The 27620-nt window shown below is 43.6% G+C and overlaps 3 protein-coding genes across 7 annotated transcripts in view; 1 reads left to right on the top strand and 2 right to left on the bottom strand.

Annotated features, from left to right (window-relative positions):
* Positions 1-504: 504 nt before the first annotated feature.
* Positions 505-9318, bottom strand: arhgap11a (Rho GTPase activating protein 11A). 3 transcript variants are annotated; one of them, XM_048228625.1, is made up of 13 exons: positions 9273-9317; positions 8596-8722; positions 7797-7867; positions 7578-7674; positions 7207-7463; positions 6686-6849; positions 6103-6243; positions 5561-5635; positions 4929-5102; positions 4460-4580; positions 4180-4288; positions 3000-3150; positions 505-2737 (listed from the first exon to the last, which is right to left on the bottom strand). In XM_048228625.1, coding segments are annotated over exons 1-13 (2988 nt in total). In that variant the 5' UTR covers positions 9275-9317; the 3' UTR covers positions 505-1238. The 3 variants fall into 3 exon arrangements, with proteins under 3 accessions (XP_048084582.1, XP_048084581.1, XP_048084580.1); XM_048228624.1 differs by lacking the exon at positions 5561-5635 and having other exon boundaries at positions 510-2737; positions 9311-9318; XM_048228623.1 differs by lacking the exon at positions 5561-5635 and having other exon boundaries at positions 510-2737.
* Positions 9319-9802: 484 nt separating this feature from the next.
* On the bottom strand, positions 9803-13738 carry LOC125312412 (actin, alpha cardiac muscle). 2 transcript variants are annotated; one of them, XM_048270948.1, is made up of 9 exons: positions 13614-13738; positions 12579-12729; positions 12322-12450; positions 11757-11867; positions 11536-11620; positions 10982-11143; positions 10614-10805; positions 10300-10481; positions 9803-10035 (listed from the first exon to the last, which is right to left on the bottom strand). In XM_048270948.1, the coding sequence occupies exons 2-9, from the start codon at positions 12705-12707 to the stop codon at positions 9892-9894; spliced, it is 1134 nt and encodes a 377-aa protein (XP_048126905.1). In that variant the 5' UTR covers positions 12708-12729; positions 13614-13738; the 3' UTR covers positions 9803-9891. The 2 variants fall into 2 exon arrangements, with proteins under 2 accessions (XP_048126905.1, XP_048126906.1); XM_048270949.1 differs by having other exon boundaries at positions 13551-13636.
* Positions 13739-16956: 3218 nt separating this feature from the next.
* Positions 16957-27620, top strand: part of eif2ak4 (eukaryotic translation initiation factor 2 alpha kinase 4) — a 41847-nt gene continuing 31183 nt past the window's right edge. The window contains exons 1-18 of one of the 2 annotated variants that reach the window (XM_048270944.1): positions 16957-17039; positions 17153-17315; positions 17556-17671; positions 18060-18162; positions 18318-18491; positions 18851-18931; positions 19131-19264; positions 19449-19546; positions 20568-20725; positions 21066-21607; positions 22246-22361; positions 22985-23139; positions 23327-23832; positions 24069-24141; positions 24432-24527; positions 24908-25030; positions 25603-25707; positions 26573-26636. In XM_048270944.1, the coding sequence (XP_048126901.1) occupies positions 17187-17315; positions 17556-17671; positions 18060-18162; positions 18318-18491; positions 18851-18931; positions 19131-19264; positions 19449-19546; positions 20568-20725; positions 21066-21607; positions 22246-22361; positions 22985-23139; positions 23327-23832; positions 24069-24141; positions 24432-24527; positions 24908-25030; positions 25603-25707; positions 26573-26636 (2773 nt within the window). In that variant the 5' untranslated portion in view covers positions 16957-17039; positions 17153-17186. Of the gene's footprint in view, positions 17316-17555; positions 17672-18059; positions 18163-18317; positions 18492-18850; positions 18932-19130; positions 19265-19448; positions 19547-20567; positions 20726-21065; positions 21608-22245; positions 22362-22984; positions 23140-23326; positions 23833-24068; positions 24142-24431; positions 24528-24907; positions 25031-25602; positions 25708-26572; positions 26637-27620 lie in introns of both variants that reach the window. The other variant, XM_048270942.1, reaches the window with a different exon arrangement.

Raw genomic sequence — 27620 nt, 5'->3', positions numbered from 1 at the left:
GAGCGTTAGTGACAAACCTGGGAAGTTACTGTAACTCATAGTGGTAAAGGTCCCAAAACAAGACTTCTGGCATTGTTCTGGTCAGGTAAATGAAGCCATAGGCCTCATCCATTAGAATATTTACCACTTCATCTGGGTTAATTTAGCCAGGTTTGTCACTTACCTACAGTACATGCTGCAACAACCCAGGTGATGTTTAACCGACTTCTTGAGCAATGATGCTAGGCACCCACATGTGTTCTGATTGGAGGATGAAAAAGTGCCTACTGATTGATGATTAAACTTTCCCAAAGAAAGAAATGCTCAGGAACACTGCTAAACAACATTGCTCAAAGTCACGTTGTGTTTCCTCAGGAGTTGATTCCAATGGTGTATGTAGATACAGATTTGCATCACAAGATCTGAGGTATGGTGCCTCTGCCTCCAAACCCAAACATTTGATTTGGTAGACTTCTTGAAAGTAGCTTGGAACTTGTATGCACATTTCTAAACCCTTCATTGGGTCAAAAGGGCATTTTCAGTTCAGGCGTCTGTGTACAATAGGGTCACTTGAACAATCAAACAAAGTGTGCCTATGGGTAATACTGCAAGCACCACCTGGTGGCTAAAACAAGTAGCACAGACAACAGAGTAGGATCTTGGATAATATTTATATGCCAATAAAAATGTTAAATATCAATTTTACAAATCAGTCACAATTACCCCTTCAGTTTCAGATAACAATATTTTTTTCGCAATTGAAATTTGGGACAGCAAATTGGAAGCAGACTTAAGAAGAACTAATACTGTTTGACACTTGTTCATAATTTCACCGTTGCAGTTACATCTTCATCTTCTTAGAAGACTCAAAGATTTTGCCAGACATAAGAGATAAATTAAAACAAATCCAACAAAAAAAAACATTTAAAGAAAAAAACACATCAACTTTCAAACCACAACACTTCCAACACACTTCTCATCTAAACACACTTCCCAGGACACTTTACACTACTCAGCATTCAAGCTCTACTAAAGTCTACCTTCAACAACAGCCTTAAGTCCTCAGACTTCAACCACATTCAACCATAACAAAAAAACTCAAGCTGCTCTACAAAGATAAGGATGATAAAAAAATAAATTAAGATCCCCTGAAAAAAACAATAAGCATAAGGAGTAACATAAGGAATGGTTCAGAAATCAAGTCACAAACAGTTTCAAGGTCCTGTCAGGGCTCAAGGCTCATCAGCAGTGGGAATGGCTCAAAGGTCTATGGGTTTAGTGGCGGACAGGAGCCTGCCGCCATTCAGTGGGTTCCTAGGGGAGCCCCGGTAATGAGTAGTCTCCCTCTTGGCCAACTGCTGTGCTGCTGACTTCTGAGGGAGCTCGGAGGATTCACTCTTATTGGCTAGTGGGATGTCATCTTTCACCCTTTGTGGCACCTTATTAGTCACGTCCCCCAGAGCAGAGATCCTGGAGGGGTTACGGATAGAGACCCTCTTGGGGGGGACTGGGGGCCTGGTTTTGGAGAAGGAAGGCACCTTAGTGACCAATGCGTCCGGCTGGAAAGGATCTGCAGGGATGGGCTGAAGCGGAGTTGCAACGGAAAGACCAGCGTCCAGGCTCGTGGTCTTCAGCATAGGTCCGGGCTTCGTGAGAAGGTCTGATTGGGCCCCTGGTTTTCGGGAGTTCTCCAGGAGAGAATTGATCCTCCTAACAGAATGGCGTACTGGAGTCCTCTGGAACTTGAGGGGTGATCGGACCCTCTTAGCCTGGGGTGATTTAAGGGTGAGCATGTTAAACTTTTGGATCTGGTCCTGGACCTTTATGGTCTGAGCATCCTTGACCTGCTGAGCCGTTAGTGAAGGCTCACTTTCTGGTTCAACAGTGTCTTGCCGTGGCTTAGTCCCTCCACTGGTCTGGCCCTGCGGCAGTGATGGTTTTTTAAACACCTCTGACTGGGCTTGGTGTGGAGTAGACTGGCAGCCCACAGAGTTCAGCCTGAACACCACAGGACTCTGAATGTCCAGCGCATCAACCAACTGGCTGCAGTTGACCGTGTCTGGCGTCTCATCCGGATCTAGAGTGTCGCAACTGCCACAGACGGCACGGGTGGATGTGTCCAGGGACCCCCTGCACTGCTCTTTGCCGTCCCACCCACTGTACTCAAACAAGGCACTGTCTATGTGCAGAGGGGACAGGGGAACAATCTCGATTTGTCCAAAGGTGATATTTTGCTTGCCCAATACGCACTTATGTGCAGGGGATCGGACACCCGAGCAGCATTCACTCTTCGGTGTCTCGTCACCATCATTTGGCACAGAGGCGTCGGCCTCACTAACGTGGCTCCTCTCCTGTCGTCCTGCCTCCTCCCATCCACATGGGGTGCTGTGCTCCTTCACTACAGCATGGAGGTCACTTCCAGACTCGCCAAAGGCCCTCTTGATCTTCAGCAGGGTGGGGCGGGTCGGGGCACTCTCCTCAGCGATGGAACAGGCGCTGTCCAGGCTCTCAACGCTGGTTGCGCAGCAGAGGGTCTTGGGAAGGCTGCAGACAGTAGGGGGCTTGGCAGCGGTGACGATAGCTGGCTCAGAGAAGTAGTTGTTTTTAAGGCACACGTTCATGGGGGTGTCGGCGAAGGAGTCGTGCAGGTAAGGTGGGGCCCCATCAGGTGTCTCGCCGCTCCAGGAGGTATGGAGGTCCTCAGGGCCTTGCTGGGGAGACAGCAGGTTGTCCTCGGATTTGCTGATGTATTTGGTGGCTGGATGGAGATCAGATCAATTTACCCATTAAGTAAATTTAACACACAGAATATAAGAACCTTTTTAAGAAATATTGCTGTAAAATTAATGTTAATATTCTTAACCAAATTGTTTTTGGTGCTTTTTGAGCAAAATGCTGAGTAATTAATGAGTTCTTTGAAAGATTGTTGTTTAAATGCATCATAATATTGAAAGACTTGATGGGCCAACACTCCCATCTTTTAAAAAGGTATGGGGGGGGGTTAGATGGAAAGGTGATACCTTTACACGCATGCTTGTTGCGCAAAACAACAGCAGGGCTACTATCAGGCTCTTTGGAGAAGTGAAAACTGGTGGTGCTGTCCTGGGTGGCGAGGCGCCAGCCAATGGTCTCAGATCCCTTTGCTGCTCCAAGAGCCTGTGACCCAAGCGTCTGTTGGAACAGAGGCACCTGCTTTAATTTCTCAACCATGCAGCACTGCATCCCACATGGGATAGTCATCCGTTTACTTTATCTTACACTGCCGAACTTTGGAATTATGAATAAAATATCAATTTAATTCCTCTTTCGTTACATTGAAAGAAAAACTAATGCTATTGAAATAGTTGGTAAATATATTTTATTTTCGCAGCAAATATACATTTTCAAGAGACTACATATAATATTTAGTACATTAAAACAAATGTAACACGTTTAAACTAAAGTGCGACCTGTTTATATCACATCATGTTAAACATAACAGACATACCAAATACCTTGTTTACAAAACAGACAATGACAGGATTTAGGCTCAAAAGACGGCATCGTGCAAAAGTTAGCTGATTAACATTTGGTATACTTACTCATGATGAATGTACATAAAAACAACAAAAATAAAGAACATCTCAAACATAATCTCACAGACTACGTTTACATGCAATTCAGTGTGCTGGTTATGGGGCTTATCCCGACTGATCATACTCAGGATATGGTGTTTACATGAACACAGAGAAATCTGGTTATTCATGTCCCTGTAGTACATGATGAGTACTAGTACTCCGGTTACAAACAATAAAGTTATAGTATTAGCACACCGCACCACGACCCTTGGGATTAGAAACCAGGATAAGGTGTATATATGGGTTCTGAAATCTGGATACGAGGTTTACATGTGTGAACACAAATAACATAATCGGGATACGGAAATGCATGTAAACGCAGTCATTGACAAATAGGACTGATTTTAATCCACCCATATTTCAAACCTCTATATAATTGCAGTGGTATATTTTCTCCATTAATTAAAAGATTAGTGTTAAGATAAACATTTTTTAAAAGTGCCATCATGCAGTCATGCTCACCGTTGTACCTGAACTGGTACAATCAGACATGATTACAAAAGAGGACCTTATTCATTCGAGTTCATTAGAGTTTCATTCACAATCCCCATGTACCAGGGCTTTAGATGCAGTCTGAACTTACAGTGTCTTTGATGCCTTTGCCCAAGCTGAAACGCATACGCAGAGACTTCCTGGCTGCCTCCTTCTTGGGAACTCTGGGAGAGAAGCAACCAGTCTTGCCTGACTCATGCCTGAAAGACAACACACACACACACAATTTGCTGAGATACCAACACAACAGCAGCTACAGCATATGGACAATTACCATGTCAGTACAAAAAACAAATCACAATGACATTCAAATTATGGATAATCCTGCCCCCTAGTGGAGAGACTTGAATAATACAGCCAGCACATCTCACCTGTTGATCTGGTGGGTTCTGTAACTCAGCCTCTTGCTCTTCCTACGGGCAGAGCTTGCCGTGAGCCTGCTGGTCCTGCCTGTAGACACCACTGAAGGAGAAACACCTGAGGCGCTGTGCACTGGAACAGCAGGGGACATACACAAAACCACTCAGAACACATCTTTTAAGCAGTTTTAATTAAAGCAACACCATACAACAGTTTCCTAGTCTCCAAGTGTATTCGCACATGGTGTATGTTCATGAAAAGCACAGATGTGTCATTCCCACTAGCTATCGTGAACATGTGTCATGTAGTTGTGTGTCCCGTGACACAACACCATGTGAAAAGGTAGGACAAGCTTCCACTGTACGACACTGCCGACAATATCACCAAGACACTATACTTTTTCAGCAAGCTTTTATCTTGCTTTTTACATTTAGATTTATTCGTTCAGCAGATGTTGGTATCCAAAGCGATAGTGCTCACCTGATCCAGGGGTGGACCCAGCGCCAAACAGCACATGTGGGAGGAGCTCAATGCCCAGGTTCTTCTTGATGGATCTGCGCTTCTTGTTGGAGGACTCGTGGTTATGGCCCGAGTCCAGTGGAAGCTTGCGCTTGGTGTTGGGCGTCATGATCACTGGGGTCGCCGATGAAAATACTGGAAAATAACGAATAGGCTTAAATGAAATGTCAAAACACTGACTGAGATTCTAAGCTGGTGGGCGACAGGCTATATTGTCAGTGGAATGGGATCATACAAGAATAGAATGCTTGAGATGTTAACAGTAGTGGGTGAGGAATCACTGCTGATTACAAATTTCAAGAAACAGTCAAGTGCTGAAAGACAGAAGCTAAGGAATCGGTTGAAGAACTGCAGGCAAGGCACAGTCAAATTTAGCTGTTCGGCAAGCAAGGTCAGATGAGCAGAGAACTACTTAAGCAAAGTCAAACACAGAAACTCATTCTGAAGGCATAATTTAACTGATTGGTTTCCATTATTCACAAATCAAGAAAGCATTGGCTTTTGGCTTGCATTCAGGAACAAGCTGGACAAACAAGCGCGTTTTTCTTTTTTTCAGAGCGTGCGAGGTGATGAGTCCCAACATGAATACCTACCAGCTCCTTCAGACTTGGGGGTGTTTGTAGGGGTTCTATTAACTAATAACTTATTCAGTGCTCCATTTACCAAATCTGGAACGCAAGACAAAAACTTTGGTAGTCGCCACATATGAGCAGCAGTTAGCTGGAAACACCAATAATAATCCACTTTAGGGGATAGTTCAGTCAAAATCAGATAAGCAAGCATGTCTTATTGTCTTTCCTTTGTGAACACTCCAACTGTTGGGCATACATCTACCAGCACATTTATTAGCAACTTGGGGATTAAAGCAAGGAACATTTCCCCGCCTGAAGTTATTCCGATTTTCCCCTTTCAGGCAATCAATGTATGTATATTTATCTATTTTTGCACTTTAAATAACCTGACCAATGCCTTAATTCCAGTGGTGCCTGAGAAATTAAAGCCCTGAAAGCTTAAGTATGGACACAGTGTATGGAGTGTTGCTTAGATTTTTAGCTGAACTACCCCTTTTTAAACCAGTGTTGTTAGTCTAAGATCAGGTTAGCAATTGCTTGTTCAAGCTGCACTGGACTCTTACCTCCCAGGCTGCGCCTGTGGCTCCTCCTCAGGCCTGAGCTGGCAGCGTGCTCCTCCGCATGGTCCAGAGGCGGAGAGAAGAGACTTGCCCCACAGCCCAGCATGGCTGGAACCTTCTCCTGGAGGAACTGGGGAACAACACCTGTCACAAGACAAACAGCAAGGCCATCATTATGATACATGATTCACATGGCGCTGCTGCACAGCGCCTCCACTGCATTTAGAGAACTGAGCTGTCACAATGGAGGTTTCACAACAGCTGACTGAGCTGTTTCACAACACTCCCCCCCCCCTACCAACAAATTTGTTTTGTTTCAAACAGAGCTTGATTGGGCAGGTTTTGAATGTTTCCAGGAACTACATAAACCAATCAAATATACACATGTCGTACTAAACAATTCTTTAGATAAAAGCAGCTTCTAAAAATGAAGAGCAAACATAAACAACTTCCGTCCGAGTAGGTATGAACTGTAAACAACTTTACAAACCTTGTCAGACCAGATTTCCCTTCAACTATGTGCCTAAACCCCACTATTCAGTTTAAGTCAACAACAAAAAAAAAGCACTTCAGGCCTGTAACATACCGAAGTTGCGTGCATTCTGTATGAAGCAGTGCACCACAGCAGCCTGCAGCTTGAGCTTCCTCTCAGTTCCAGCGTTCATCTTCTCCGCACCCTCTGCAAAGTGCAGGAGGTTAGGGGCGAAGATCACAGACAGATTACTGCTGTCCATTTTGTTCTCAGCACTCCTAGGACATGCAACACAAAGACAACATGAGAATGAATTACATTTACTACATCATATTCATTTTGACAAATTTACTGTAGGCGACTGTAGTTGCTCAAACATATACATTAGTAACTGGGCAAAGAGATAAAGATGCTAGAAAACACAAATCTAGGCATGCTTACATATTCACATTAAAGTATGCAAGTGAACAGACATATTTAACCTAATGAAGTATGCAAGTGAACATATATATATATATATATATATTTAATATATATATATATATAGATATATATATATATATATATATATATATATATATATATATATATATATATATATAAATAAATAAGAGCACAGTAAAAGAGAACCATACCTCTGAGACACACTCTGGAGGAAGCTGAAGAAGTACCGCAGGGTGTTCAAGTTTCGCTCAGGCAGCACGCAGGACAGCAGCATTGTGGCTGAGGTCCGCTCCTCCTCCGTGGACAGCTCCTGGGCCTTGAGGAGGGCTGCGTGCAACTCCATGGACAGCACAGGCTCTGGCAACTCTCTGAAGAACTGCTTCAGCAGCGCTGCCACATCCACAGGGAGCGCAGACGACAGACACTCCTCACCCTGATCCAGCTTAGCCTGCATAACACAGCCAACGTCAACAAACTCTCGTCCAACGTCTTGTGAAACAAAGCCCCCAAGTCGAGGTGCCCCCAAAAGCTACAGAAAAGGTCAGACAGAGTCATCACTCACTCGAAGAGCCTTCAGGCGAAGAATGGAGCCAGACTTTCTGAACAAACCCTCTGTGTTTGCATGCTCCAGCAGATATGTGCAGGCGTCCACAAGAAAGCTGGAACATTAAATGCAGAAAAGTTTAATGGACATAACGCCCACAAGAAAAAAAAGACATACAATGGGTATAGAGACAGATAGTTTCCTTAACTTATATAGTTAACAAAATGTAACACCCACCTTGGGACACTACCATAATCAAGAAGGGGACAATGGGGCAGACTTTCGAGTGCCACCCCAAATACTTTCACCTAGGAAGCAATTTGTACATAAATGCATGTTAGTACTTCAAACAAGCCACAGGAATTTCCTATCAATAGTTTTGCGGAGCTTAATAAGCTGGATGCATTCAGATAAAGGTCGTTTCAAGTCTAAACAAGCATCCGGTTCGCTCGCAGTTTTTTAACGGCTGAAGATTCTTCTGTCTTAAATAGAGGGATGTTGTGAGACTCACCTGGCATACTGGCAGCCAAATGAGCGGGCCAACTGTCAGTGTTGACTTGCGACAAATGGACTTGGAAATAAGTGATGCATTGTTCCAATAACTTACCACAGAACATAACCACCAAAACAGTTTAAGAGCATTCCTCGTGTTTCAAATTATCTCGTCAAACCTCATCAAATGCGATTGTTGCATTGAGGGTAAAATTGATTGGATACGGCGCTTAAACGTGTCAGACACATGAATTGTTCAACGCCAGACGGTTACGTCTTTTACAATTGTTCACCACTGAAGATAGTAAATATCTTAAAGAACATCTCCTGCCATAAGAAAATGCACTGGTCATTGCAGTGAGTCGACTCGATTGAAAATGCAAGTCATAAACCATTACAACATGTTATGTGCAGCTGAAGTAACGATAACGTTAAGTTATTGCAAATTAAAGTCGAATGGACTAGAACGTGCAAGAATGCACTCTTTAGTCTTGACGTAGCGTAGTTGGGTGAATGTAAGCGGAAACAACGTTCATGAACTTACCGACTGGCTTGTTGACAGTTTGCTGTTCGCTTTGTTTTTGTTCCAGTTCTTTGTCTTGATATTGTATGTAGCACGAATGTGTTGTACGACTGCCAGTCGCATCACGTTTCTTTCCAAAACCTTCATCCTTACTTTCCAACAAACAACCTGAATTCAACTTTCCGTTGGTACCAACTTAGCTAACAAACTTGCAATCAATACTTGCCAACATGAGCCTTTTTCTCTCGACTCCTTCGTTCACTGAACAATTTAGCCCGTAAAACACTCTCGTTAAATCCCTCATCAAACTTACAAAAACCTTCTTCAATCTTAGAAGCTACCTGTTTCAACCAACGTTACACGGTGATGCACATGTTAACCGTTAAAACAATGACTAGATTTCATGTGAAAATCGAAAGCTGGGTAATTACTAACTATCAAGCAAATACTAACGTTAACTATGCCAACAGTTACTTAAATATTATTCACACGCTAACGTTAGCTGCTAAGTCTCATTTGCATTTCCGTCACTTTTGTCGGTTAGCTAGCTCGCTTAGCAGCTTATCGTTTAGTTAAAAACAGTTTAGCGACTAAAATCCAGCAAGGTATACAATAAAGTTAAGAACTAATAGTAATTATCTATTTACACCTAAACATCCTAATAGGTTAACAAACTACACAGATAAATACAAACATACATGCTTCCACACAAGTGTCAACATATCCACTAAGCTACCTCTGAACTCTTTTCCGCAAATATTTCAAACGGCAGAGCTGCCCAAACGGCGACATCCGATTGGTCGAGTAAGGTTCAAATATTAGGCCCTTAAGGCTGTTTTGTATACTGCCTGAATAAAAATGTGAGCGATGCCCCTAGTGGTCTGAGCACAGAGATGCTGTTTTAGTTGTAGGCCTACATAGCCCAACGCAGAACTGAATATGCTTTGGAAACATTCATTGATTAAAACAAACATGGACTCAAGAGAGTTGAGTTGCCACTTGCCACAAACCTACTTGTCAAAATAAATAAATATTTACTTATTTCATACGATAGCCTATAGTTATTTGAAGCTTATTTCCACATGTAGGTACTAGGTAGGTAAAATGTAAGTCACTTGTCTACAAAAGTAGGCCTACATCTTATTATTTCAATCACTGATGCAATGTGATGAGAAGATTGTCTTTAGTGTGTGTACTGTGCAGGCAAATAATAACAATAAAAAACTGATACTGTTACATAGGTATTTTTATTACAACATTACATTTATATACAGTTAACAACACAGTACAAATGTATGGTTGAAGGAGGTTGTTTGCTTAGAAGCATTTCCTGTGCACAATGGAGGGGCCTGCTTCATCGTACTCCTGCTTGCTGATCCACATCTGCTGGAAGGTAGACAGAGAAGCCAGGATGGAGCCACCGATCCAGACAGAGTACTTACGCTCAGGTGGAGCAATGATCTAGAGGACAGAGAAGAGAATAGAGAAAATTAATTTAAGATATAACACAAAACGCCACACATTACCACACACTAACAGTATTGCACTAAAAATACATTTCAGATGAATATTCAATACTTTAAAAGCTTGTTTTCCTGGGAGGACTAGGCTACTTAGTAAGTATTTCTCAAATAATACTTATGTTGCTATGATATGATAAATACTAATCACTTTGGACATAGAGTACGCAAAATGAAAATATTTGGGCTGACAAGTGTTCCTCACCTTGATCTTCATGGTGCTGGGGGCCAGGGCAGTGATCTCCTTCTGCATGCGGTCAGCAATACCAGGGTACATGGTGGTACCACCAGACAGGACGTTGTTGGCGTACAGGTCCTTACGGATGTCAATGTCACACTTCATGATGCTGTTGTAGGCAGTCTCATGGATACCAGCAGACTCCATACCTGGCACACATCAAGATAGTCATAGACTGATTAACTCAATGGAGATAGACAGAAATTTGTTATGTTAGAATTGAATCTGTTACATGGTTATTGCACTAGTCAGGCTAGTGTTTAGTAGAGTATGGGACTCACCAATGAAGGAAGGCTGGAAGAGAGTCTCGGGGCAGCGGAAACGCTCATTACCAATGGTGATGACCTGACCGTCGGGCAGCTCGTAGCTCTTCTCCAGGGAGGAGGAGGAAGCAGCGGTGGCCATCTCATTCTCAAAGTCCAAAGCAACGTAACATAGCTTCTCCTTGATGTCACGCACAATCTCACGCTCAGCTATGGAAACAAGGTTTCAGGAGGTCAGTGCTGAGAGACCAAAAGTATCATGAATATCTACTGCATTCTGCATACTGTATATGCACATACCCAGTGAATCTACAAACACAGGCGTACAAACAATATTTAATCCAGGCCTACACTTTTGACAGATACTGTGTCTTAAAGTTCTTTACCAGTTGTGACGAAAGAGTAGCCTCTCTCAGTCAGGATCTTCATCAGGTAGTCGGTCAGATCGCGACCGGCCAGATCCAGACGCATGATGGCGTGGGGAAGAGCATAACCCTCATAGATGGGGACGTTGTGGGTCACACCATCGCCGGAGTCCAGCACAATACCTATAGGGGGTAGCAAATGCACACATCATTGTTAGTGGAATTGTCTCACTGCAGACTATGTGCAATGTGAGAGTCACTCAGGGCATGTAACACATCATAAAAACACAGTGCTGGTGACATGTATAGCCACAGCCCACAGGTGGAGGCCACATATCACTGCCAATGGGGGGGATTAAGCTTAATCCACAGCAATGTATCAGTCATTCATCTTGCTATCTGTCAACTAAACAGCGTTTAGGCACTTATGTGTGGAAAGGTGGATGTCAGTTGAATTGATAAACTAATTCAGATAGGAATCTCACAGACGTAGGAGTCAACATGTGTGTTATGCTACTGTAATTAATCTAAAGAAAGTAAGGTAAAGAAAAAGAATAAAGTAGTGTAAAACTGACCAGTGGTACGGCCAGAGGCGTACAGAGACAGCACAGCCTGGATGGCCACATACATGGCGGGAACATTGAAGGTCTCGAACATGATCTGCAAGTGGAGATTATCACCCATATTTAAACATTGCCTCAGCTCTGAGTGTACTCATGCACCCAGTCATTCATTTCATTGCACTCTGTGACAGTGGTGTATAGTTTCCAACACTATAAATGAGGGTGGGCAGTACCTGGGTCATCTTCTCCCTGTTGGCCTTGGGGTTGAGGGGGGCCTCTGTGAGCAGGGTGGGGTGCTCCTCTGGGGCCACACGCAGCTCGTTGTAGAAGGTGTGGTGCCAGATCTGAAGGGATTAGCCAAACATGTCAGCATTCATGGCTGGTTACGCAGTTACATAAATGGACACTCATAACTTTTTGTTAACAAATACATTTCCTTTCTTGCAACAATGAAAACATGATTGCAAGCTTGATTAAAAGAGGGTTCGTCCATAGATCTACTTTTAACCAATTATACAAACACCTTAAGCTCTAATTTAATTGACAGGCAAAGTGCAAAGTCTAAAGTCTAACTTAAGCTAATTTAATAACTGGGCACAATTTATTTGTTAATTGAATACCATGGGCAAGATCCTTAGTGCAAATATTAGTGGGTTAGCTCAGTGTTCCCACACATGACAGGTTTACATCACGAATGAAGTCCATTCCTCCTGGCCTGAGCACTTACTCATCGTTTAAATGTGAACCTTATAAATTCATTTTACGTGGGGGAGAGTAAATGGGACTAAAAAGTTGCACCTTCTCCATGTCGTCCCAGTTAGTGATGATGCCGTGCTCGATGGGGTACTTCAGGGTCAGGATACCCCTCTTGCTCTGGGCTTCATCACCTACGTAGCTGTCCTTCTGACCCATACCCACCATGACACCCTATATTGGACAGAGAAGAGGGGTCAGAAACTGACATGCAACATGCCCTTATGAGTGTAAGTAATAGAAAGTACGGATAGAATTGGCTCTGTCATTAAACACTTTGAATGAATTATAACTCTACATACCTGGTGGCGGGGTCTGCCAACGATGGAGGGGAAGACAGCACGGGGAGCGTCATCTCCGGCAAATCCAGCCTTGACCAAGCCAGAGCCATTGTCGCACACAAGGGCGGTAGTCTCGTCGTCGTCACACATGGTCACGGTTTACTGGGATGGTCTGAGTGGAAAAAAGTAATGTTTAAAAGTCTTCATGTAACACTAAATATACAGTAATTTGTGAGCATTTCATAATTTCTCTAAAATACATTTTACTCTTATTTACATTGAATGAATGCCTCTATCAATCAATGTAGGAAATAGGCCTACCTACAAATTGACCATTACTATGTCATGAATTAATATTGTGATTAAGTCGACTATTTTAAGGTTTATATTTTTTTCATTTGAATTTAACAATAGAATATATTTGATGTGGTAAGGCTGTCTTCATCAGTTTGACAGATTTTCAGTGTGTCAAAGTACAGCCAAAGAAGGTGCATGCCAGACACCCCTGCCTGTCGGGCTATTTTAAGTTGACAACCCCCCACTGTTTCTAAACTGGGCATCTCTAAGGGCTTTGCAGACCTTCTGCCAATTCCACTTATCAATGGCTATTTGACATATGAGGCTGTTTGGTGGCTGTCCAGAGAGAGATCCCGTTGCAGCTGTCGGCACATTGTAATACCTCTGTTTACAGTATGGCCCACAACCCCCTCACCTATAACAGCTTCATTCATAAGAGACTACCATCCCTCTACACCACGCCTGGCCCTATGGATGCTGTGAGATTTCAAGCTTGCTGTGAGAAGTCAACTTATTTTCTCAGCCTCAGAAAAATGAACAACCATAAGCAAGTTTAACAAAAGTTTGAGTTAAAGCACTTCCATCATTACATTAGAAAAACTCAGTTCATATCCTGCATAAGGTAGGCAGGTATTCTGCCATCTAACCATCAACAAGCTATGAACTATCCACAGCAGATAAGAACAATTAACTTACACAGTGTGATATTATCCTTACAGAAACAGCTCTCACAGACACCGACAGCGAAGATGCACTCACCAAGTTGTATCGCAGGACTGATGCTTCCACTGGGACAAAGAGTGAGGGGGAGAGAGCTCCTTAAATAAGACCCTCGCTGGGGGTACAGGGGAGGAGCCTTGAGTTCACCCAAGTCCAAATAAGAGCTTGTGGGAAAAAAGAGAGAAAAGAAGCCAGAAGGAAAGGTATCAGGTCGAGTGGGACACAACACTGGGGGAGATGCCATAGAAATAGAACAGAATAAAATTAGACAAAAATTAGACAAAAAAGCATGCTTGCTTTGAAGATGATGTGTGGTTGGTTTGATCTTCTTTTATTTGCAGAATTTTGCAATTAAGTGATTTTTGAACTAACTGGGCAGGTTTCCTTAATTCTCATACTGACAATTTGATATCCCTTAGTGCTGACACATAAGACTTGCTTGTTTTATCATTATCACTGTGGATTCTCTTTTTCTATAATTGGCTAAAGCATTGGCAGATGTTATATTTTCAATGCTTGAAAATAAAGTTGATAAAATTTCTCTCGTCATTATATTTTGTCAAGTTTATATATATATATATTTCTGCACTCAGGAATAGGATATATGGCAAAAAACTGTGAAGAGGCGTGTCTTTAGCACATCATAAGAGAGTATCAATTCAAGGGAAACCCAGGAAGTGAAGATATGTGTCACCCAGCTTGTAATCATATGATTAGAAGACTTGGATCTGCTTGAGGAAACGTTTGAGTTTCCTCGCTATGTCCTGGAAGGATACTGTATATGTCAGTGGGCCAATACTCTGGCATGTCGGAAGGGGCCCTAAACGTGGGGATGGGGGGTGGGCATAGGACAGCTGAGTGCTAATGCCAGTCTGACCCACTCCACTACTTGACTGGCCAGACTGAGGCATGTGCTCTGTCCTGATTGGCCCATCTCTCTCCTTTTAGGGTCATGCTGAGCAACAGGTGCTGCTAACGGGCATCCAGCAAGGGACTGCAGTGTTAAGCTCTGCGAGGGGGCTCCTTATTCGTCCACGGACACTCACACACAATCTCTCTCTCTCTCTCTCTGTCTCTCTCTTTTGCTCTCCCTGACTGCTCTCTACTATAGAAATACCATCATATTCCCAATCTTTCCTTAGGCCCTTGACATTTTTTCCTGCTTCACATAATTATGTGCAATTCTAGCATCACATGTTGAAATCATGTTTACATTTTTTTTAATTCACACAATGAAAAGTTCATAATTTAGGTATAAAAGAATACAATAAATAGTTGTCATGTTGTGAGCAGCCATTTCCCCCTAGGTGCTTGAGTGATTAGGTAATGTCTAGTGATGTTATAGCCCCCCTTGCAGTAATGAGATTTTAGGTGTATGGAGTCAGTCAAACTCACTGGCAGTTATTTGTTGAACCTGTTGGCTTATGTCACAGTTGGATTATGTGTGAACATTTTTCACCTCCAGGCAGGCCTGGAGGATGGGGGGACTGTTTATTTTTAGATGTTTTCATCACTATCAGTGCAGATAGTGGGTGGATGTAATGCTCTAGGATTCCCTTGCAGTTTAATTAGGCTTGCCCAGCAGCCAATAGGAACTTAGGGTGATAAGGCAGTATTGATGCTATCACATCAAGAGGCTGATTTTGGAAACACTGCCTGTTGCCATGTAACTGAGGTTTTGATTGTCAAAATAATTTTCCATTTGCTGCACGTTACCATAGGCTAAATGAGAGCTTTCTTGTATTATGTAATGGTTGTGTACATAACATAGTGAATATCATACTGAATAATAGGAATAATACTAGGTACTAGCTGAAAAAAAGGCCCATGACAAATTATAATAAGCATGTTACCTAAAGACAAAATATGACATGTGGTTGCAAACAACACCTAAGCTTTACTTTGACATAAATGTACACATTTGCTTTGGGTGGAACAACAAGTAGTCTGAAGTGGCACACAGAATAGGCTATGAAGTGAAAACAGCCTTTAACATAACATTTCAAACATACTAGCATACTTCATTGTAAAAAAAACCCCTCTGCTGTTGTTAGATGCTATTGCTCATATTATCATATATCATATTAAGTCACAGATATGAAGCACTTTTTCAATTTTGAAAGAAACCACTATTACTCTGTGTGTTGTCTGTTTTATGTGAACGCTTCATCTTGCAATACCTATATTAAATTATATTATATTATATTATATTATATTATACTATAATTTATCTATGTTATTATATTATTGTATTCATTTATTGATGGCACATTTTTTATGCACAGAGTGAAACCCAAAGTGGCACATCATGAGAATTTGTAGGCCTTCAGAAATCTTGTCATGTCCCAAGACATTTTTTATTGGCTTTGCTGCCACCTATCATTGTTTTCAGTTCTCTGCGACTGCACTGGAAAAAAAACACCTGCCACATGCCACGAACGTTGTATCACCACTGTTACAGTTAGGAATAATTTCATCACCAAGTATAGATAATGTTTTCAAATAACAGCCACCAGAACTGAGACCTCAGAACAGAACCTCTGTGAGTGAGATTTCATTGCTAAACTAAAATAACTTATGTTGATCATAACATTGATGGAGAGGATTTTCTACCTCTTCCGCTCCGCTAAACCTCTATATATATATAAAAAAAAACAGTTTCCCGTCATATTTCAGTATGCATTCATAACTAGGGTTGCCACCTGTCCAGGATTTTCCTGATTGACCAGTGAATGTCCCGGATTTTTGTACACGATGAGCAAAATGTATATTTCAGTTTAATTGAAGCGTGCCTACGTCCATAAACGTATGCACAGCCTTATTGGGTCTACAAAAATGACGTAGGATAACATGGGTGGTGGTGGTGGGGGCACGCACCGTGGAGGTTCATTAGAAATGGTAAGGTGGAGACGGAGAGTGTGTGGGACAAGGAGAGACAGAGAAAGTAAAGTTTATTCCACATAAGCAAAAAAGCAGAACCTAATTATTCCCCCTTTTTTCTCAATATTGCCCCCAGGTGTCCACAACTAAAAACTGTTGAAAATATAGCAAAATAATAAAGGTCTGCTATTAAATAAAGCAATTAACTAAACAAATAACTAGAAATTGCCATTCTTACTCATTTTAGCTATACAATTGTCGCTTAGAATCACGGTTTTTATCTTGGGTTAGATGTGCGAAAGGCGCCGTTGCTTACAAACAAAAAGTTCGATTGGATGGTCAAAAATGTCCAGGATTTTTGTCAGACACAGGTGGCAACCCTATTCATAACATCAGTTTTAGACATCCACAAACTGAGAAAAGTTTCAGTTTTGGCAGTAGCCTAGGATTCACAATAAAAGCCAGTCTTTTATTTTGACAATATAAGAATAACACGTTACCCGGAAGTTCTATGTGGTGACTGTTGTGTTGCGTGGATCAGCACTGTTGTCAGTGCGCACATTCTCTGCAGAGCCAAAGTTTTGTGTAATACGCGTTAAGTAGTAGTTATCATAGATTTGAAATCATGTAGGGGTCTTTAGTAATAACATTGCGCGTAACAGCTGAACATTCAGTAATATCCATGTTTGATTTGAAAGGGGCGTGCGCAAGGTATGTGTGCTGTCCAGCAAAATGAGCTGTTCTCCGTGCTCTCCAGATGGGACAGACGACTACACCGTTCAGCAAGAAAATGAACTTGAGGCCCTTTCAGCTATATTCGGAGACGACTTTGAGGACCTCCGAACGAAACAACCTTGGAAGGTACAAAGTCAGGAAATGTTGTCCACTAACGGGCCACACAAAGTTTCACCTGTCTACCAAGCAAGGGTTTCGGGCAACACCACAGGTTACTTTGACAAATTGTGTCGTATTTGGATTTGGGAAAATGACCAGATGTTTTTGAGTTCATGATGCACCTTCGGACGACTCTTACAACAGACTGACTGTGGAAGCGTGTTTGTTGACATTATGTGGCTAACACTCATGTTCCTTCCCTAACAGATTCAAAGACCCCCGGAGGTATACCTTAAGTTACGACCGAAAGGTTTAGGCAATGGGCAGAAAAGTTACGTAAGTGTGGATTTGCAGGTCAAGTGCCCGCCAACGTATCCCGATGTGTGAGTAGCATTTTTGACTCTAATCCACCTTATAGAAGCGGGAGTTTAGAAGAGACATGCCATGTTTTATACACAATTGGTGTAACAACACAGTATCTTCAGAAAGAGCGATGTGCTAGACCAGCTGTCTCCATGAAATGCCAGTTGTTACTGTCGCCATGAAATGCCAGTTGCTGTCCACCAGAAAGGAGAGGCCAGTGCATGGCATGTAACAAGAATTGCACATGTGTCTGTGATCCATGCACATACCACACACTTACATAAATGTCGCAGAAATGGCCACCTCCAGTATCTCTGTCCCATGCTGCTGTTGTGTGTTTACATGCCTCATGTTGAGGTGGTCATGACATGTGACGTGAAGTGATACTGTTGGTATGTTCTCTCCCAGGCCTCCACAACTTGAGCTGAAGAATGCTAAAGGGCTGTCCAATGACAACCTCCAGAACCTCCAGACACAGCTCACTGAGCTGGCGTCTGAGAGATGTGGTGAGGTAAGCTTTAGTGATGTACCAAGGGGAATCTGACAGACACACTTTAATATCTAAACGTACTATAAGCAGAAGGAAATTGCATTCATTCTCGTTACTTTTTACGCCATTCCACCTCTTGATCTGTCTTCTGCTCCCCACGCTGTCCACTGCTTCAGGTGATGATCTATGAGCTGGCGGACCACGTGCAGGGCTTCCTGGTGGAGCTGAATGTTCCGCCGTCACGCTCCTTCCATGAGGAGATGCTCAAGAACCAGCAACGACAGCAGGAGCTAATGGCCCTGGAGCAGCAGAAGCGCATGGACCAGCAGCGACGCCAGGAGGAACAGATGGTGTGTGTGTGTGTGTGTGTGTGTGTGTGTGTGTGTGTGTGTGTGTGTGTGTGTTGCATGCGTGATCATCTTACCCTGCATGCTCTTGCTCATATCTATATCTGAAACAAAATGCTGTAATGGGACAGTTTTATATGGAGTGCAACCAATACTTTCAGCAATGGTAGTTAGGTATGTGTGGTTGCATTTGTTAGTACACCTGATAATAATTTACAATGTTTATTATTCCTATTATTCAGGTTCCATTTATTTTGAATATTATGATTATGACAGATCACATAGCTCACTATGCATAAGGTGTTGTTTTAATAATAATCTACAGCGGCATTGCTTCCTGACCATCTCTATGAACTTTGTAGCAAAATGAAATCCTTGCTGAAATCCAAAGACGGGATCAGGAGAGGAAAGAGGAGAGGAGAAAGAAAGAATTGGCCAAGCAGGTGTGGCATTGATGAGTTTAAGTTTGTTCATTTGACATACCCTCTTATCCAGAGTGACTTACAATTGAAAGAAAGGCATAAGATCCTTGCACATTGCAGAACAAAGATTGAGGTGCAAACACCTTACCACAGAAAGAGATTGTGGTTTCAGCAAAACACAGGAAAGCACTCATATTTGTTTCTATCTCCTGCTGCCCAGGAGCGCCTGGAGAGTGAAGTACTTCCACTGGAGACCTCCGGGAGTTCCAGTTCTCCTGCTCCCCCTGCAGAACCTGTAGAACCCAAAAGAATCCCCGGCAACCGCCGGCGCACCACATCAAGCACCCGTCATAGGCAAGTGCATCTTCCATTCTCCAGCATGACAGACCCTGAACTAAACTAGCCATTTTAGTACAGTATTTCCAGTGTACATTTTTCACAAGTGCCATTTTGCCTAATTCCTCCTACTGTATGCCATTCAAGGCGAGGCTGTAGACATCTTCTGTACCTGACTAATACATGTTTTCTCCCCCCGCAGGAGAGATACAGGTGGTGATGAGAGTCCACGTGCAGAGATACTGCACTTCTACAATAGCACTATAGGAGAGGTGCTGGTGCACAGAGGGAAATGTATAGGTAAGCAATGATATGATGACATAGGTTGGGGCAATGGCAATGAAATACTTTGTGCAATTACGTCTTGCAAGGTGCTATATAAAGTAAACAGACTTACTTCCCCAAGCAGGAATAATGACAAAATGAACACAAACCTCACTTTTGAAGGAAAACATCTTAAAGGAACACGCCGGCTTTCTTGGACTTTAGCTTATTCACCATATTCCCCTGTTAGATAAGTCGATACATACCCTTCTCATCTCTGTGCGTGTAGTTACTCGGTCTGAGGCCCCAACCGCTAGCCTAGTTTAGCACAGGAGCCTACACCTCCCAATAGTGACAAAAGAACTCCAACAATTTCTTATTTACATGCTGTGATTTGTAGTTACAACGTGTACAAATAATTATGTCAAGTGAGAGACAGGTATTTTAAGCAATTCAAGCAAATCACTGCTTCTTAGGATTTGAAGAAGTAACACCGGAGCTTTTCAGGTGCTTCCTGCAAATTACACTGCCAAAGTAGTAGTGCTTCGCCTGAATGTGAACATAGTACAAAGTATGTATACGCTTACAAAACGGCTGTGTCTCATTTGACATTGTTATTTGTACTCATTGTAACTATAAAAATACGGTGACTAAGCTAAAGTTCCAAAAATTCGCTGTGTCCCTTTAAGGGAATGTTTTTAAGTTTGTACAAGGTCTTTGGTCAGTCAGGGCTGAAGAGTTATTCTCTTCATTGTCCTCTGTATGAACAGCTCTGCTCTTGTGTGGCTCATAAGCACAGGCCCTTGAGCAAGCACTTGTTACCTCCAAGAATTTGATGCTGCCTTCACATGTCACGTTGTGGTTCTATCAGTGTAGTGTGAGTGTTTTGTGTCATGTGTTACTGGACAGCGCTATGCAGAGACTAAGACCCTGTTCACGCTAGGCAGGGTACGATCTGGGCTATTTCATGCCTCTAATGCCAGGTGTGAACGCACACCATCTGCATTATCACAGTCTGAGAGATGTAACATTCACTGCATGCCTGTGTGTTGAGCAGGAGAGAGTGACCGGCTTGGCCGTAGTGTGTATTACGCCTTTGAGGCCACTACTGGAGACTTTGCGATAGTGTACGAGTGGACACTTTGTTGGAGCAAGAAGATGGGCAAGTTCCTCACCAGCCAAGAGAAAGAGAAGATAGAGAAGTGCAAAAAACAGGTGATCTCCAAGAATCACATAAATGTATACAGTACAACAATGTTAAAACTTAGTTATCGTGTACCTGAGTTTTGGTAGTTATCAGAAAAATGCGTTTTGATGTTTCATGTAAAAAAAGCCTTAACCTTTGCATTAATAAGTAAATATCCAAAGCATAAATGTCGCTGATAATTCATATACACACATCAACAACATAGTGACTATGCATTTAGAACTGCTCAAAACTACACTACAAACAGTAGCAATCAATGGCCTGGCTTTTGTATCATAAGCAATTGTCTGTGACTGTAATCCTTATCCTACTTGATTAAAGTCCTGCTCTGTCTCCATCCTTCCTCAGATCCACGGTGCGGAGAGCGAGCTGAACTCGCTGCTAAAGCTAGAGCACCCCAACCTGGTACAGTACCGTGCGCTGAGCTGCAGTGAGCGCGACGACAGCCTAGTGGTGGACCTGCTGGTTGAACATGTGCCCGGCGCCACCAGCCTGGCAGCGGGGCTGGCCACGGGCACGCCGGTGCCTACTGACTGCCTTCGGCAGCATGCTGCGCAGCTAGTGTCGGCGCTGGACTTCCTGCATGCCAACTCGGTGGTGCACAAGCAGCTGGACGCGGGCAGCGTGCTTCTGGACGCTCGGGGTGACGTGCGGCTGGCCGACTACAGCCTGTCCAAGCGGCTAGCAGACGTGTGTCGCGAGGACGTGTTCGAGCAGGCGCGTGTGCGCTTCAGCGAGGACGAGGCGCCCCCTAGCAGACCGGGCAAGAAGGGCGACGTGTGGAGTCTGGGCCTCATGGTGCTGGCCCTTCACCAGGGGAAGGTGGACAAGGAGTACCCTCCGACTGTGCCCAGCGGCCTGCCCACTGAATTCCAGGACTTCCTGCGCAAGTAAGACGACTTGTTTGTCGGGGTGGGGGAGATTTGGTGTGGGTGTGTGTTTTGAGTTAATGTTCTGTGTGTGTGTGTGTTATATCTATACATCTATGTGTGTGTGTTGGTCAAGGTTGTCAAAGCTCGAGGAGGGACTGTTCAGTAATAACCCTTGCTATGATAGGGGGTGAAAAGTATTTCAATCCAGATACTAGAATTTGGATCCAGATACTAGAATTTGGTTTCACTTTTTTAAAATGGCAAGACAGGGTATGATGACCAAGATAGGGTTTATGGTCTGCAGTTGTCTTTCATTTATTGTTAAAAGCCGTTTCGTACAAACAACACAGTACAAATAGCAGCATTGGACACATCCAGGCAGTTATCCTTTGTGTGCTTGCTAGTATTTAATTAAAGTGTTCCCACTCTCTTTGTTTAGAGTTTTTCTTTGTTTGCATTTTGCATGAAAATTGCAAAATGTAATTCAGGTGATGCATATGCAGTTGGGAACCAGTCCATATAAACAATGAGCTTGTTGTTTAGCATTGGTGTGTGATTAAATGAATCAGCAGCCATGTGAGATGTTTTTTCTGAGTTCTGTGTGTGTGTGTGTGTGTGTGTGTGTGTGTGTGTGTGTGTGTGTGTTCGTGTTCCAGGTGCTTGTGTCTGAATGATGCTGACCGATGGACAGCTCATCAGCTTCTCGATCATCCATTCCTCCGGTGCCCATCCCCCAAAAACATGCCACAGTGTCAAGATGCCAGCCCAGATGGTATTTTACACAAACACACACACACGCACAACAAATGTCTGATCGTGAATGTGTAATTTACTTCCATGACAACAAGTTTTGAGGATATAATGTTCATTATCCACACAGATCACAGCATTAGTCATCATGGTTACTTTCACTGAGTGGCAAAAGGATTAATTGAGTGGCAGCATTCCATTTGAATCTTCAGCAAAAATCAAAATAGGAAAGAGCTGCTATGCTATTAACTGTAGTGTACAAATAGATACTAACAGGAATTTGGAGCTCTCTTTTACAGACTGCTGTCCATGCATTCTCTATATCGTATCTGAGTTATGTTCAGTTTGTTGTAGAGATTCACATGTATCTCGCTGTACAGTGGTAACAGACAATTGCACTTCTCAACTGTAGGGGGACCCTGAGAGCAATTCCGTAGTGCTGCTATATATAGAATACTACTTCTATAGCTATAATGGATTTTCTTCATTACCGTTTTGATAACAACATTATTTAACCACACCCTGTACTGTACTCACACATTCACTCACACACCTTCAGTCAAACACACACACACACACACACACACACAAATGATCCTCTCTTGCGTGTTGGTCAAATCTCTCTGTCTGTCTCTCTCTCCTCAGACACTGGCATTGACTTTGCGTCCACTGTGGTCCCACGCAGCCATCTCCTCAACGCTCCCTTCAGTCCACCTGTGCAGAAGCAGTTCTCCCGCTATTACGATGAGTTTGAGGAACTGCAGCTACTTGGAAAAGGGGCTTTTGGGGCAGTCATTAAAGTAATAATAACACTTTTTTATGGAAAGTGAAAGTCACGCAACAACCAAAGCAAATAACTCTTAGAATGAAATGGAACTATCATTAATATGAAGAGTTGAGAAATAGAACAGAACTTCCACGGGATCCTTTCCCTCTTTCACTTCCCTCTCTGTGACTCCTATTTCCTTCCCTCCGTTTGCCTCTCAGGTCCAGAACAATTTGGACGGCTGTTACTATGCGGTGAAGCGCATCCAGGTGAACCCGGCGAGTCGGCAGTTTCGCCGCATCAAGGGCGAGGTGACGCTGCTCTCGCGCCTCAACCATGAGAACATCGTGCGCTACTACAACGCATGGATCGAGCGGCACGCCACCCCCGCCACCTGCGTGCTCAGCAGTAGCAGCGGCACCGAGAGCTCCGCAGCCCCTCAGACCAGCCCTGAGAGGGGGGTAAGAGGAGGAGGGAGTTCTCCCCCGGGCCGGGCCAGGGGCCTGGGCTTGGGTCTGGGGGCCCCCAACGGCAGGGCGGGCCCCCGGCTGAACGAGCTGGGTCTGCCTGAGTTGGATGTGGAGGAGGCAGCACCTCCACCTGCACTTGCCAGCTCGGTGGAGTGGAGCACGTCCATCGAGATGTCGTCCAGCGCCAAGTGCAGCGGCCAGGAGTCCAGCAGCGGTGATGAGGAGGAGGAGGCTGACGTGTTCGGACCATCCTTCCTGTGAGAGCAGGGGATGATGGGAAGGGGAGGGGGGTGTATAGCAATACTTTTTGCAAGGCACATTGCATATAAAGGCAAACGGCTTAAAAACTGTTTAAAAGGATAAAAGTAAAAGTTGTAGGATCATTCATAGTAATGAATGAATGAAATTGAATGAAATTAATTTTCTGGATGCGAGTCCTATATGTGTGTATTGTCTTGGGTTGTTTTTATACCCTCATTTGTCTTATTTCCAGAACTTCTGATGGAGACTCCGAGAGCGACATCATCTTTGAGAATGGGGATGACAGCGGAAGCAACTGCTGTCCTGTGAGTCCTCTCCCCTAATATGGCATAGCTGTGCTGTGGACGAGCCCATTCTTATCAAAGAGACAATGCTAAATCATCAGTCCTAGTATGGGGAATAACATGGAAAGGCCCTTGAAGGCCTTTAGAAGGCACATTAGATGTGTTGTGTATGCATCATTTCTGCGGAACGTCGTTGATTTTTATTTTGCCGCCCAGGAGCGAACATTCCCACTGCCTGGCTTGGCTCTTCCACTGTGCTGTAACGTGTAGATGAGTCCCTCTCTAACGTCACGTGTGTTTGTCCACCCCAGGAGGAGCCAAGCAACAGGAGAGGGCCTGAGGGGGACACCACAGAGAGCTCCGATGCTGAGAAGCCCCTGCTCATAGCCCACTACCTCTACATCCAAGTGAGTGGCACACAGCTTTGCTGAACTTTGCTGGATATGCCTGCAGTGCAGTACAATGCTTGAGTACGAATGCTGATAAACTGTGTACATTCACTGTATATGTATTCATATGGATTAGTAAAAAAAACCTTTAGACTGACTTAGAATATATTTTATAATGAACCATGAACAGAAATACTAATACATCACCATCTGATATATAGTAACATATTTATACAGTGTATGTTGCATAAGCAATGTATATGATCGTGTTGTGTTCTAATGTGCGACTTGTGCATCCAGATATAAGGTTGTACTATATGACTGCTCCACCAGGGGGTGATGTTGTCCAGTAGTGCTCTGCTGAAGCATCTTTTCTCCCCTCTGTCCCTTCTGTGCAGATGGAGTACTGTGAGAGGAGCACGCTACGGGACACCATTGACCAGGGGCTGCACCTGGACTGCAGCCGTCTGTGGAGGCTCTTCAGGGAGATCCTGGACGGCCTGGCCTACATCCATGAGCAGGTTCGGCTATCTCACTATCATGCTATCTATATGTCCACCTCCGTTTCAGTGGCACAGAGAAATGAAGTGCCAAGCCAAGCTGTGGTTAAATGGCGTGAGAGTATGAGAGTGGTATTGGAGGATGAAGAGAGAAGTAGAGAAGGAGAGAGGGAGAGGATGTGTCAGGGAGATGGAGTGAGAGAAAAGTGTAAAATAACGAAAGCAGGGTCTGATTAAAATCAAGGCCTGTGGTTGGAAAAATCATGCACGTCAAGCTCCAGCTGGTCATAACACATTAAAGTCACAGGGCCTTCAGGGTGAGAGAGCGAGGGAGAGTGTGAGCGAGCGTCGCCAAGTTCTTTTCAGGAACTCTGCATGGGGATTGATAAACATACTCATGGGTTAGCAGTTTCCTCTTATTCGTCCAAAAATGAAAAAAAAAACTCTCATCCAATCACGGATTAGCCAGTCTGTCAAGCAAGACGAAGGGCCCTGGAGAAGGCAAAGATCTCCATGAACTGAATGCAGCTCTGACTCCCGTGACACTGGACCTGTGACAGATGTGGCTCATGCTTATTCGTCTCTCTCGGTAGGGAATGATCCACCGAGACCTGAAACCAGTCAACATTTTCCTGGACTCCCAAGATCACGTCAAGATCGGGGACTTTGGCCTGGCCACCGACCATCCAGCTAATGTGGTGTGTATGTCTGCAGAATCACAGGGGGAAAATGCTCTAAAGCTGTGTGACTCCAATTGTTTTTGAGAGAGAGTTCGTGTCAGGTCAGCCTCTGAGAGTTGGCAGGTGAAGCTCCTGAAGAGACACCTCTGAGTGGATGTTTGTTTTCATACTAGTCTGTCCATCATGTGTCTTGAGCACTGAGACAAGAGCAGGTCTCGGCCCTTGACATATTATCTGTACAGGGTATAATGTGTGTGTGTATGTATGTACAGTACACACACACACACACACATGGTATATACATGGTAGGAAAATAAAGTTAATGACTGCAGTTCAATAGCCTTGGAATACCCATACGAACCTTCGGCAAATTTGGGATTTGCTCTGCAGGTCTGTCTGGCCAAGAGGCCATTGAAGCCCATTTCCAATGTCCCTAAAACACGGGCACGCAAATACAATCACTAGTCTGGCATGGACGTGTATTTATTTGGAATTGAGTGAACAACTGCATTTTAAATCTTAGTTTACAAGATTGCTACACTTCTGAAACGTCATTGAAAGTCAATGAACCTTTTCCAGACCCACTCTCAGTGGAGAAGGGCCTGGTGTCAGCGAGGCTAGCAGTTCAATACACTCTTCACTCGTCAGATTCAGTGAATTGCTCTTTGCTCCTCCGGTGCTGGTGTTCGTACTCAGTTCTGGATCTGTAAATGGGACACAAATATAGTGGCTCGGACAGAGTCATAACTTCGTCTGACTTCGTCTTCACAGTTAGAAAATAGAAATCGCTTTTTTGACGTGCTCAAGCTCTCAGTCTTGGTCATATTATCATGTTAGAGAGAGAGCGTGAAGCACTCAGATGCTCTGTGTTTTGTCTCTCTAGGCTGCTGGCAAGCTGGAGGTGGAGGAGGGCAGCTCAGGCCTGGTTCTGAAGCCAGACCCTACAGGTGAGTCAGTGCCAGACGCCTACTCGGCTCGGTCCAGAAAGTTCTGGAAGTTTTCACCACCGTACAGGCCTTGCTGGCACACTGTAATGTGTTTGGATCTGACCTGAGCCGTCTCTTTAGAAAACATCCTTAAGGGAGAACTTGACGGGTTTTTAGAGTAAATTACAAAATGGAACTCTGTAGTGAAAGACAGATGATACATGGACTCACACAAAGGGCAAAACAATGTTCTCCTTATTGTAGTTGTTTGTTTGGTTTGTGTGAGCTGAGTTGGGCAAAAACACAAGCAGACTGCATGTTTATTTATGAGCAACGTAGTGAACGGAGAGAGTAGTCACCCCACCCGTCCTCAAACGCAGGCCCCGGGGTGCCTGCAGCTTGACTGTAAACGCCAAAAAGATCAGGGCCCGTATTCACAAAGCATTTTATCTTACCACTAGGACTGCTCCTAAATCCCACTAAAAGATTTTAGCTAGGAGTTTTCTCTTAAAAGTTATTCACAAAACCTCTCAGACTAAGAGTGAGTCTTTGTTGCTATGGTTGACATCATTACTCATGCACAAGCTTGATCAAAGTGACCACCTTGATTGGCTGATGATTATAACGCGGGAATGATGCCAAAAACTTCCCCTACGACAATGAGTGACAGGTGACAGGTCTTTGCTGGTGAGAATGCGTGTGCTACACAAGTACCGCAAAGGATGGAAGATTATGAATAAATAGCCTAAATGAATTAAGAGTAAGACACAGCAAATAGCCTAGTAGCATAATGAAATACCCTATGGATTGATGCAGTATCTTTGCAACATGTTTTACATAATCTGTATGAAGACACGTAGCCTACGTTTGTAAATAGGAGAAACAATTTCATTTGATTTACAATGAAATGTTACATTTAGTTTACATGTTGACAATGAATGGTTTTGGTTGTTGTTGGTGGCGTTATTGCATCCCTTAGTTACAATGCACAATTATTCCCTCGTG

Source organism: Alosa alosa, chromosome 19 (genome assembly GCF_017589495.1).
Source record: "Alosa alosa isolate M-15738 ecotype Scorff River chromosome 19, AALO_Geno_1.1, whole genome shotgun sequence".
In the NCBI taxonomy this organism is placed as follows: Eukaryota; Metazoa; Chordata; class Actinopteri; order Clupeiformes; family Clupeidae; genus Alosa; species Alosa alosa.
The sequence above is the reverse complement of the archived record's forward strand: the minus strand, read 5'-3'. Positions and strand labels throughout refer to the sequence as shown.